Source organism: Cynocephalus volans, chromosome 12, assembly GCF_027409185.1.
Source record: "Cynocephalus volans isolate mCynVol1 chromosome 12, mCynVol1.pri, whole genome shotgun sequence".
In the NCBI taxonomy this organism is placed as follows: domain Eukaryota; kingdom Metazoa; phylum Chordata; class Mammalia; order Dermoptera; family Cynocephalidae; genus Cynocephalus; species Cynocephalus volans.
In genome coordinates this window covers 26697218-26710346 of record NC_084471.1, presented here as the reverse complement: position 1 = coordinate 26710346, position 13129 = coordinate 26697218, and the positions used below count along the sequence as shown (strand labels likewise).

The 13129-nt window shown below is 36.6% G+C and overlaps 1 protein-coding gene across 1 annotated transcript in view; it reads left to right on the top strand.

Annotated features, from left to right (window-relative positions):
* The window catches only part of CFAP54 (cilia and flagella associated protein 54), a 302389-nt gene extending 289465 nt beyond the window's left edge, over positions 1 to 12924 (top strand). Inside the window, exon 68 of the mRNA XM_063115642.1 lies at positions 12787 to 12924. Coding sequence (XP_062971712.1) covers positions 12787 to 12924 — 138 coding nt within the window. The remainder of the gene's footprint in view (positions 1 to 12786) is intronic.
* Positions 12925 to 13129: the final 205 nt, after the last annotated feature.

Here is a 13129-nt window from a genome sequence, read left to right as displayed (position 1 = left end):
ATAGTAAATTGTAAATCTTTAGTGACACTCAGAGATGGTATTTCTACCCCACCTACACCTCCCCTTCCTCCTCTTGCTCTTCTCTGCTTCCTACCCCTTTTTCTTACCCTTTTCTTCTTCATGTCACGTTATTATTTGACAAAGGCTAATTGTCCAAGTTAGAAATACTAAAAAGAGTTAAGTAAAATATTTATTTGAAATGTCTTTGTAAATTGCAGACTCTATTAGACTTTCTATGAGAAATTGCCAGTCAGTGTTGGCCACCTTTTAAGAATGGTTTGCAGCTGTTTGTGGTGTATACTGATGTGAATAAAGAATCAGCGTGAGCAGGGTTTCTTTCCACACTGTGCACATAAGGTCTGCCCTCTGGTTTGCTACTGCAGTGGGAGCTGCTCACTAACAAAGCCCATCGTGCTTTGATCCCAGGCAACAAAGTCCTAGGAACAAAAAGCAAACTTCAGTTCATGTTCTTTATAAAGCCTTTGCTCTAAAAAAGAGTCTTCTGTTCCCACTTGCCAGAAGTTAAGCCCAGTGAGATCCTTCATAAAAAAGCATCAAGAAATGGCAAGTATGATTAGAACTGTGGAGTTTTCATTTCTGTATCCCAGGTCAAAAGCCCACAGACAGACTCCACAGAGCCCTTCAGGAGACAACCCAGCTATGGGGTACCCAGTTACAGCATTTCTTCTGTAATTTTGCTGCCAAGATTCAGAGCTCTGACCTTTAAGTGGAGTTAAACCCTTACTCCGATGGACTTTTCCTCTATTCAGAAATACAATGAGGGGAGAACAAGCTTGCCAGACTGTGAAAGTTTTAGTCTGGATGAAGTAGACTGTGCTGTGCTAATAAACCCCAAATCTCACTGGCAGTAAGGTTTATTTCTTTCTCGTGCAAAGTCTGGTGAGGGTTGAGCAACTCTCTTTCAATTTGTCACTGTGCTGTCTACTGCAGGAGAAGAGGGGGTGAGGGGTTTCACAGGATATTTACACAGGGCATCCATGCATCCCAGTTTGCCTGACACAGTCACAATTCACACCTGTTGATTTCGAGTAATGGTGTATATACTCTCCTTTTACTCTGAAAAGTGTCCCAGTTTGGACGATAAATTAGAGCGTTTATTCTGAGAACCAGCCTGGAGTGGCTATCGTAGTTTCTGCTTGTGTCCTGTTGGTCTTAACCTAATGTACAGGAATGTGATATGGAGCTTTGTAGAGGAGAAAGTATATATTTTAGTGAACACTGGAAATTTCTGGCACAATAGGCATTTGCAGGAATGTCATGAATTTTTAAATAGAAATGATTGAATAACTTCAATTACCAAAACTCTGTTGAACAGATATGATATAAACATGATATTTTTATTGACTAAACTATCTCATTTAACCACACATTGTGGGAAGTTGAGTAATGACCCCCCAGAGATATCCACCTCTTAATCCCTAGGGATTTTGATGGGACTTTGCAGATATGATTAAGAATATTAAGATGGAGAGATTATCCTGGAATATCCAGGTGATCTCTCAATGTAATCACAAGTGTTGTTATGAGAGGGAACCAGAGGACGATTTGACAATAGAAGAGGAAAAGGTGATGTGGGTGATGGAAGCAGAGACTGGAGTAATGTGCTTTGAAGACGGAGAAAGGGACTGCAAGACAAGGAACACAGGCAGCCTCTAGAAGCTGAAAAAGTCCAAGAAATAAATTCTCCCCTCAGAGCCTCCAAAAGGAATCAGACCTGCTGACACCTTGACTTTAGTTCTTGAAACTGATTCCAGATTTCTGACTTCCAGGGCTATAAGAGAATAAATTCATATTGTTGTAAGCCACAAAGTTTGTGGTAAATTTGTTATAGCAGCACTAGGAAAATAATACACACATACATTCTAAAGCTAAGCCTATGACTTCAGATTCCTCTTTCTGTTAAGGTAGATCCTAAGATTATCGCCCTTTTTTACATGTGAGAAATTGAGGCCTGAAGACTTTAAGTGGCTTGCCCAAAATGCCTCAGCTATTTAGTGTCAGAATCAGGATCCATGCCCACGCAGACTGGCTCCTCAGTACACACCCCTAACCATTCCGCTGCACTGCCTCTGCCCCAGCCCCCAACTGTCCTCCGAACTCCCTCCTACCACGTCTGTCAGCCTCAGCAAGTCCAAGGCCCTCCATGAGATGCCCCTGCTCCATGCTGCCTCTCTTCCAGTCCCTCTGACTTCAGTCTCTTGCTCCTCCCGTTGGCTCAGTGGCACTTTAGACACCCACACTTTTCCAGCTTCAGCTTTTGGAAATTTTATGGAAGGTTCTAGGGTTTTCATAGGGAATTTCTCAAGTAAAGTTGGGATTCAGGTGAAATTATTGAATTTCTTCATATTTAAGTTTGCAAGAAGATATTATTTGTGGGAAGATATTATTTCTGAGTTTTCTGCCTACTCTTTTTAAATCTCTAGTTCTCCCCTTTACACTCTAGGGCAGGGAGTATTCCTGAGAGTAATCAAATAAAGTGATTAATAGAAGTGGTGCTGGAAATGTATTAGGCCTATTTTACCATGACTCAGAAAAGAAGCATCTGGAAAGTTGGTATGAGAGTTCTTAGTTATTACTTTAAATCCCCCTTAACTTGTATTAGTTGTATACTAGTATGCATTTTGCCATATTGCCATTTATTTAATGGTTTTGTAGTTAACCACTGGGTTAAATATTCATACCTGTCATAACCCCTGCATTGAGCCACACACATCTCCCCTTTAGGAATGACAGCTCTCAGCTCTTAACCCTCTCCAGGAATTGCTTTTGGCTAAAAGACAGGGCCTCTTCCTGGGGGGAAGCCTGCACCAGTTATTGGTTGATATGGGTGTGCAAAGACCTAACCCACACAATTCAGGACAGCTCTGAAGGGCCATTCCAGCTTCAAAGCTCGCCACGGGGTTGGCTGGGCCCTTTGTTGTGCCTGCATTGCAGCCAGTCTCTCCCTCTGCCTAATCCTGCTTCCTTCCCTTTCCCTGTGGGCGTTGATCGCAAGGGTATTCCCTAAACCTCGTCAAATTCCTGAAAGCCAAGTTCCTTCTCAGAGTCTGCTTCCCAGGAACCTGAACTGCAACCATGACTTCAAATATAAAAAATAAGGACCCCCGACTGGTGATAAATACCTAACAGTGCTAAATTAGTCCTTATTTATTGGAATTAGGAGAGTCTAAAGGAACTAGAGAACATACTTTCTGGCTTAAAGTTTATTTTCTGATGTAGCAGTAAGGGGAAAACATCACTCACATGTCACCTATACATGATTAAAAATACATTATACGTTACACAATGTGACCCCTAGTTCAGTCCCGTTTTCTTTTGATCTCCATTATAACAGTTCATTTACAAATGTAATAAAACTCTAGAAAACAAAGATTCCAGCCTGTATCCAGTCTTTAATAAATGTAGGCATCCTTTCTCAGAGAAACTCTTTTCCGAGAGTATAAAAACGAGGACTCAGCAAAGCTTTAAAACCATCCTCTGAAGATAAATGTTATGATATAAAGTGAATTTTATAATTACATGTAAGTACTGTATCAGAATTTATATTCTCACATCCCTGCAGTTTTATAATACATTGAATATAGGCATTCCTGTTAAATCCTCTATTCCAAGAAAACTTTTTCTTTAACTCTTTCTTCTAATCCCCAATTATAAGCCCTTAATCACTGTCCCAGAACTTGCATCGAATCTCTATGCCTTGTGCACTTTATTGTGGGATTCTTGGTTGTATAACTCATGATTCCTGTTCTAGTTAGAGCTATTGATATTTTAAAGGGAATTTTTCCTGTTTAGGACCCTTTATTCTTTATATGTTGAAAAAGGCTTTTCTGGGGAAAGAGAGCAGCTGTTCTTTCTGCACAATGGGTTGTCAGATCTCAAAGTCTCTTTTCCATGGACCTTGGAGTCTTGAGCAGTCAGAGTAAGCCTGGATATATACAGCCTAAATTTTCACTATTTTCTTAAGGGTCTCTTTTGTTCTTAGAGTATTGCTTTCTTAAGTAATTCCCTATAAAAAGCATAAACCCAAACTGGAGGTAACACTGTCAACACTATCACTTTTTGTCGAGTAGTGCATTGGCTGGGCCTCGATTGGGGGATGAAGGGCTATGGGCACAGAATGGGTGCCAAGGAGGGAAAGGCACCAGTGGCCCCAAAGTCATTCACTAGCTGAGCACTACCCTGGTTTGCGTAATACCTGGTATGACTGTTGTGTGGTTTTTCCTGACACCAATCAATTTTGTGATTCCTCAACACCAACTGGGTATCCAACAATTCAGTTCAGTTCTGATGCTCAATAACTAGAGTTAGCATCGACCACACAGGTGAAGGGCTCAGTCCCACAAGACTGCCCCACTTCAGACACCAGCTGCAAATGGAGTGCCCAGGCTACCCACATGTCTGCCCAGCCGACTATAAATTCAGGAGTTGCCATGACCCTTTGATAATTTGACAGAATGACTCACGAAACTCAGGAAAGCGCCTTATTTAAGTGTCAGTTTATTATAAAGGATACAACTCAAGAATACCAGATTGAAGAGATAAACAGGGTGAGGTATGGGGGAAGGGGTAAGGAGCTTCCATGCCCTCTAGGGTTGTACCACCCTCCTTCTAGCACTTCCCTGTATTCACCACCCTGGAAGCTCCCAAAACCCATCATTGTGGGGTTCTTATGAAGGTTTCATTATTTAGGCATGGTTGATTAAATCATTAGCTATTAGTGATTGGACTTAATTCCTCCCCACCCTAAAGGGAAACAGGAAATTCCAAGTGTTTTAGAAATTTTGTGCTAGGAATCCAGGACAAAGGACAAATATTTATTTTTTTTATTATACTACAACTTTAAACAATAAACAGAACATAAAATTTATTTTTATATGTACATTCAGACATTAACATATAGAGACTGTGGTCTCCTACAATGTATCTCCTCTCATGGAGGCACTCTTCCTGTATTCCAGTAAAGAAGCCATTGTTGACAACATCCACTTAGATGTGAAAGGGAGACAGGACCCCTCACGTTTTTGAAATGTTTTTGGTTTGACTGACACATTTGGTTTTCCATGCATGTGGGACAATGTGTCTGAGCAAGAATTATCCTTTATTAAAAGGTGGCCTCTTGCTCAAGAGCTCAAGGAAACACCATGTAAAGCTGGGGTCAGTCACAAAGTGATGACAACAGTGGTGGTGGTGATAGTGGTGATGATTCAAGAAGAGTGTATTTGTCTTTCTTAGAAAACGTAGCATTTGAACTAATTCCCTGCACAAGTGCCTTTCCTGCTACATCTTGTCTTTAGTTTCTGATTTTCTTGTTCTCTGCCAAATGCCTTTTATAGTAATGTTATTTCTTTAAACTTTAATACTAAAAGATTCCTACCATCTCACCGAAATGACCATTTGATCTCATGTAAAAAAATCTTTTCTGTCATATTTAAAGTTTTATTAACACAAAAATTGGAGAAATGAAAAGATAATCTTGTTCTCAGAAAAGTATAAATTTTCTGTGTTTTGGGTAGAATTATATAAAAGCCTTTCTCATCTTCTTAAGAGTTGGTGCTGTTTGTGTTAGATGGGGAAAAATAATATTTATTATTGCTGGTACTGGGATTTTCTTAATCATATAAAATACAGTGAAACCAAATATATCTAATTCCCTCACATCTGGAACTTTTATTAAATGGGTCACCAGTCATTCATAATATTGATTCTTAAGTAAGCTAGTATCATGTTTTCCTTTCTACTTTGTAATGCATGTTTTTGCCCAGTCTAGAAAAAAATCCAATAAATCATTAACATCAGAGAAGGTAATATTAAGAAGTGTTAAGAAGAGATAGAAAACATGGTAGAGAAACTTAATGTGAGAATGCTGGATGAAAATACTATTTACTTTTTTACTCTGAAGCTATTGAAACTCTTTTTGTATGACTCTTTCTCTCTGTGCTTTGAGGTTTTTGGAAGAAGGCAAAGTTAAATCTATCCATATCACAAAGCTTGCAACTGTTCAATATCCCACTTACCAATTACAGGTAGAGGTAAACCTAATTGATTAGTGAAAATTTGCCCCACCCTCTCTTTTTGGTCGTTTAACACTTAGAATAAATGAAAAGGCAAGTGACACTGTGCAGAGAAAAGAAAGAAGAGGTCCCAGAGTAGTTGCTCAATAAAAACTCATTGGATTGAGAAAAATCATAGATACTTGGAAGACTATATGATTTTCTTTTATTTCTTTGCTGCTAATATTTTATTAAGAATACTACGTGCCAGAAACCATACAATTGTTTTATGTGCATTACTTTATTTTATCACAATAAGCCTATAGTTTATACCATAATTCCCATTTTACAGATGAGAAAAACAGGGGCACAGACACTTACACAGAAGCTAGTATGATTTTCCTTTTGATCGAGGAAAATTGTTGAAACAAAAGAACACAAGTAATAAAATTTTTCATTATGATAGAATCTAGTTTTCCTGCAGAAACTTATGTAGAATCCACATTGGCAAATAAGCTTTAACTCTCTAATGGCTTTCAAAACTCCCCCAAACAACTTCAAATCCAGGCCAGATTTTAATGAATCCCTTCAGTGTGCCAACTTGATTAACTTCTTTTCCCTTCTTCTATTTCGGATTTTTATCCTGTCTAGTCAAGCAGGCAAAATCATCACCATTTCTCTAATATTGCTCTTTAAAGCATAAACTCATTGAACTAACTTACAGTCTGCTACCTACCGATCTGTTTTCTTCCTTTCTCTTCGCAAAGCCTTTCCTGACCTAGCAAAAGGAACCAGCATTCTTTGGTACCTTATTCTGCACAATTTGGACCCAAAGCTATTTACAAAAACACCATCACGAAAGACTTCTCTATGTTTATACAGTTGCCAATCTTGTTTTTATTGAATGGTAAAGTAGCTCAGTAATTTCCCTTAAAGTTTAACTTTATGAGGGGTCTTCAAAAAGTTCATGGAAGGTTTCATGTTACCCTTTAATTCAATTTTTCCACAAACTTTTTGAAGTATCCTTGTACTTGAGATAAAATTTCCAAAAGCTGAAGCTGGAAAAGTGTGGGTGTCCAGAGTGCCACTGAGCCAATGGGAGGAACAGGAGCCTGAAGTCAGGTGGGAGTGGGAGAGAGGCAGCACAGAGCAGGGGCATTTCACAGAGGGCCTTGTACTTGCTGATGGCTGACAGCAGTGGTAGGAGGGAGTTCGAGTTCGGAGGACAGTTGGGTGCTGGGGCAGAGGCAGTGCAGCGGAGTGGTTAGGGATGTGTACTGAGGAGCCAGTCTGCCTGGGCATGGATCCTGATTCTGACACTAACTAGTTGAGGCACCTTGGGCAAGTCATTTAAAGTTTCCTGGTCTCACGGGCATGTTAACTTTGTAAAATACTATGTGCACTCACTTTAAATGTCCGGTTAAATCGAGATTGCATAGATACAGGTCAAGAAATATCTCTAAAGAAATACTTTACCTTTTAGCTCTTGCCAATTTAGTTGAAATCTTATAAATCTTATTTAAAACCTTATTTTATTTTTTTGAATCTTTAACTCTCTGGGGAGAAGATATAACTTGGACTTCCTAAAGCGTTCTTTTAATATTTAAGACATTGCTATGCTTTGGCTGTGAGATAAATTTAGCATTTTCACCTAAATTAACATTTTAAAAACTGACTTTCATGATTCATGGTAGTGGTTTTTTACTTTAATATTTAATAAAATATTTGTTTCATAAATTATCCTGATCATGGTCAGGTGGTTTGCTAATTCTAATTGTATTCTTAATTTAGGTTTTAGGAACAATAAGGCTTAATATCTTATCTGTGTATCAATGAATCAACATTATTTTGAAAGTTTTAGCTATTGCACTAAAACAAGAGAATAAAATCAATAAACATAAATAATATGAAGTAATAGACAAAGATATATTTATTTGTAAATAATATAATTATAAAACCCAAGAGTTTTTAGAAGTGATTAGAACTAAGAACCTGGTATAGTGAATGGGTATTAAAAAATACCTTCTTCTAGAAATAATGATTAAAAATGGAAATTTTAAAGCCTCCATTCACAATAGTGACAAAATTATAAAATGCCCTGGAATAAACTTAACAAAAATAGTACAGATGAAAGTAAAGATAAGGATCAGTTTTAGTAGCAGATAATTTTAGAATACCATTCATTAAGTAAACCTCCTTTCCCCTGACTTGAAAAGTTAGTTAATCATTTGTTAATAATATCCTATCATCACTTCTAATTAACATTGTATGGGAGTTCTTAACCAGTGAGATAAAAGAAGAATTTTAAAAAGGTATAAGTGTGGGAAAGGAAGAAATAAAACTTTCATTATTCACAGACATAGAAAATCCAAAATAATCTTCAGATAAACTCTTAGAATGAACAGGTAAATTTAGCAAATTTGCTATGTATAATATGAATGCAAATATAAATTTTTTTTCTATATAGCAGAAGCAACAATTAGAAATAAATTCTTTTAAAGTTATCATTTATAGTACTATTAGAAAATTTACATGGATGTACAAAGGACCTAGAATAGCTAAGACCATCAAGAAAAAGAACAAAGCTGATGGACTTAAATTTCTAGCTATCAAATGTTATTAAAGAGCTACAATAACACAGTGTGAGATTAAGTACATATAGTCCAGATAAATAGGTAGGTAGGTAGGTAGGTAGACAGATAGATTTATGGAGTCTCTATTCTATAAATATATAAATAGAATATAGAGTCCAGAAAGATATCCATTCATATGCAGTCCCATGATTTATGACAAAGGCAACTTTTCAGTACAGTGGAAGGAACAGTCTTTTCAATACATGAGTCTGGGTCAATTGGGTGTTTACATCGAAAACTAATGCATCTTGATCCTTACCTTACAGAATACACAAAATCAATTCCAAATTGATTGTAGAAATAAATGTGGAAGATAAAACAATACAGCTTCTAGAGGAGATCATAAGAGATTTTCATTGTGACCTTTCATAAATAGGATCCACTTTAAAAAGTACGAATCATAAAGGAAAGACTAAGAAATTGGACTGTATTTTAAAATACCATTAAGCAGGTGAATGGCAAGCCATAAGAGTGGGAGAAAATATTTATTTATATCCAACAAAGAATTGATTTCTAGTATATAATAAGAATTCCTGTATATATCAATGAAAAAAAACAACTGGATATAAATTTAACAAAAGACCTGCTTTAACAAAGAGACATATACCAGTGTTGTTTGTTGTTGGGGACATGACATTAAAAACAGAGAGAGAGATCTTGACACATGCGAAGCACACCAGAACAGCCAAAATTTTAAACTTAAATTATCAAAGTTTATGAAGATATGGAACAACTGGAGCCCTCACATACTGGTAGTAGGGAGTGTAAATTAGAAATCCATTGAGTAAAATTAGCTTAAAGATGAATATATGCATACCCAATGGCCCCGCAAATTGTACTTTTACGTGCCTGCCTGCTGTGGACTGGATGTCCCCCGAAAATCATTGAGCCCTGGTCCCCACTGTGACAGTTTTAAGAAGGTGGGAAGTCCTACTAGGTAGTTGAGAGGTGGGGTCTTGAAGAGGTGATTGGATTGTGAGGACTGTACCTTCATGAATGGACTGATCCATTCTTGGAATAATGGGAGTGGTTCTGGTGGCTTTAAAAGGAGAGTGAAAGAGGAGGTTTGTTTCTCTTTCTGCTTCCACCATCCACCATGTGACACCCTGCTTTGCTGTGAAGAGTCACTACCCACCAGCAAGGCTCACACCCAATGTGTTCCCTAGACTTTCGACTTCCCAGCCTCCAAAACTGTAAGCAATAAATATTGTTTCTTTATAAATTACCCAGTTTCAAGTATTCTGTTATAAGCAACAGAAATGGACCAATACAATGCCTAACAGGCATATGTATGTATGTGCACCAAAATATATGCTCATTTACAACACCGAAAAAATCAAAATAACTCAAATGACCATCAACTTGAAAAGTGAGTAAACTGTGATACATTCACACAATGAAAACTATGCATCATTAAGAATGAACAAACCATTGCTACACTCAACAACACAGATGAATCTCAAGAACGTAATGTTGAGCAAGCAAAAAAGCCAGACACAAAAGAGTATAAATTGTATTGTTCTGTTTATATGCAGTAAAAACAAAAACATATATATAATCTGCCTAATGAGTTGGGGGGAGTACCAGGGAGACTCCTTGTGTACTGATCATGTTCTATTTCTTGATCTGTGCGATGGTTACATGAATATTTCCAATTTGAAATATAAATATATTTAAGTCGCACAATATGATTCCTCCATTTTTTCTATCTATATGTCATAATTCAATCAGAAGTTTACTTAAAAAAATTGTGTCCAGCTATAAGAAAATATAGAAAACTGTGTTTTAGCATGATAGAAATAGCTGGAATTTTAAGTATATGATTTGTCTATCAAAGGGCTTAAAATGCTTGGGGTGTCTAAAAAGATAGGAGTCATAACACAAGAGTGGGTCCTGACATTTTAGGGTAATTTGTGTTCTCCTGAGGACAAAAAAGGATTAATTACTCCTTGATGACAACTGCTTTTATTTTATCTTTCTGATCTGAAGCTTTCTCTTGTGGCCTACATAAATAAACTCAGCAGTTATCTTCATCCTTTGACAAATGGCCATTTGTTTCTGGAGGTTCAGTGATAAGGGTCAGAGGCCAAAATGCTCTTTGTTTCTACTATATAAATTATGTCATGGTGGTAACTCTGATGTTAAGTAAAACTAACTTGACTACATTGTTTTTAAAACATTCTATCATCTTTAACATGGGAAGGATTCCACAATAAAAGAAATATATCACAAAAGAAAATACAAATATTTTAATGCTGATTATTATTTATTTGTATATTACTTTGAAAATCATCTGCTAAAGGGTATTCAATTGGATATGAGATATTTCATCACAAAAATAGATTGAATGTTCAGTGCAGCTGAATACAACTATGAGATACAACAAAAATAATTATGGTAAAATATAGTTTCAATATATTAATAAACCAGTTAATATTAGCTTGCCAAAATGTTTTCCTTTATTTTTCCAAATAAAAGACAGCAGTGAAATAGCAAAACAACAAAAAAGTTTATAACATTCCATTATATGCTACCTAGGGAGTTGGGAAACCCTCATATATTGCTGCACAACCTGTTTGGGAAGTAATTATAGCAATAAATGTTGAGGTAAAAGGTAAACACCATTTGACCAAAAACCACCTTAGGGAGTCAGTAGTACAGAAATTAAAACCACTTGTACCCAAGGATTTATATATGAATAGGCAAGCATGCAGAAAAATTAGAAACAAGCTCTATGGAAAATGAATAAATCAGGATACAGCCAACCCATGAACTGTTATGTAACCATTAAGAAATGACAATAATACTTAGCCTTTATTGAGTAATTATTGTGTACTATGCACATTCTAAGTGTTTTAAACGTATAAGCTCATTCAGTCCTTGTAACAACAATGTGATGTAGCAACTATTATTATTTCTATTTTATAGATGAGGAAATTAAAGTTCAAACAGATAAAATATTTTACCTAACCTCGTATAGCTGATATGTGATGGGGTCTGAATTTGAACCAGGCAGTCTTACTCCAAAATGCACACTCTTAACCTCCATGTGGTTATTCTGTCTCCATGAGTTGTGAGTTGATTAAAGAGGGTTTTTTTAAAAAAGACATATTGTTAATTGAAGTAGCAAATAATGAAAACCTAATTATCCCATTTAAAAAAAGGGTGGGGGAAGCACCATATGGAAGGATACTCCCCACACTGGAAACATTAGATCAGGATTGATCAAGGAAGGGGGAGGGATATTATTAAGTTTTAATTTATTCACCTCTTTATTGTTTGAAGTTATAGAGGGTGCTCAAATACTTTGTCATTTTTTAATCCAATAAAGTGAAGAAAAAGTTAACAAAAACCAACCTCCACTTTTAGGTTCATTACACTTTCTTCAGAATAAAGGAAATAAATGGTTCATTTGACAAGTAGACAAGAAATTAATAAAACTTGTTCTCTAATTTCTTACCAGGATTCAGACCCACTAGACTCTAATTCATTGTGGCCATTCTACACAATTTTTGCTCATTCATCTTCAAAAGTGTTAATCTAGATCAGCACGAAGTGGGTCCCCAGCAAACATTCATTTCCTTTGTTCTCTCCTCTGCCAATCAAATAACCAATGCTATGCCCACAAAAAGTCTTTATTTTCCGTTTTTCAGCCTGCACAGGATGACTGTAGCTGCACTTGCCCTCAGTCACGGTAACTCGGTGCCTCTTTCAGATAGAGTGATCTCCAAACATAATTTACTGATGCTTCCCCTTTCATTGTGGCAGGACTTGTGCTCAAAATGAGGGAGGGAGATTTGTCAACCAGTCAATCTGTTACGAAGGAAAGCATTTCGTTAGGAACAGGGCCAAATGTCCTACCTTAGAGCCACGTGCAATGATTATATAAATATACATACTCCCTATTTTTAGGGGCGTTTGCCATTTTATAGGCTAATCTATGAATCTTAATAGGATATAGGATGTATGTGACATTTCAGCAGTAAAGAGATACAAAACTTTGTGCCTTACCTTAGGCAGAAAAGTTAACTTCCTTTCATATAAAATCATTGTATTAAATTGGTATTTGGATATTTTGAGAACTCTGCTACAGCCAACAGTTTGAAACTGCATTTCACAAGCACTTCCGTGCTTTTTCTCAGGTCCCATTTGCTATCTCACTGCCATCTCTATTCAGTCTTGAGAGACTTTTTGATCTTGCTAACGGTTGTATCCTGCTGGGAGGAAGCCTTTTCAACTGGATGGTGTCGATGATCACCTGGACATCTCTTGCACGGTAACCCTAGAGAAGATTTAAATGGTTATTGCTTTTCTTGGCTTGACATAAGTTTTATAATAACTTATTAGAACTCTGATAGTAACCAAAATAAAATTGATTTCTTCTGTTGCTAAATTTCTTCAGAAACTATAGTTTCGAGGAATATTTTAAATTGTGTTTGAATTAAATGACAATGCTGTCGTTTATTAGAACTGTCTCGCAAAGCT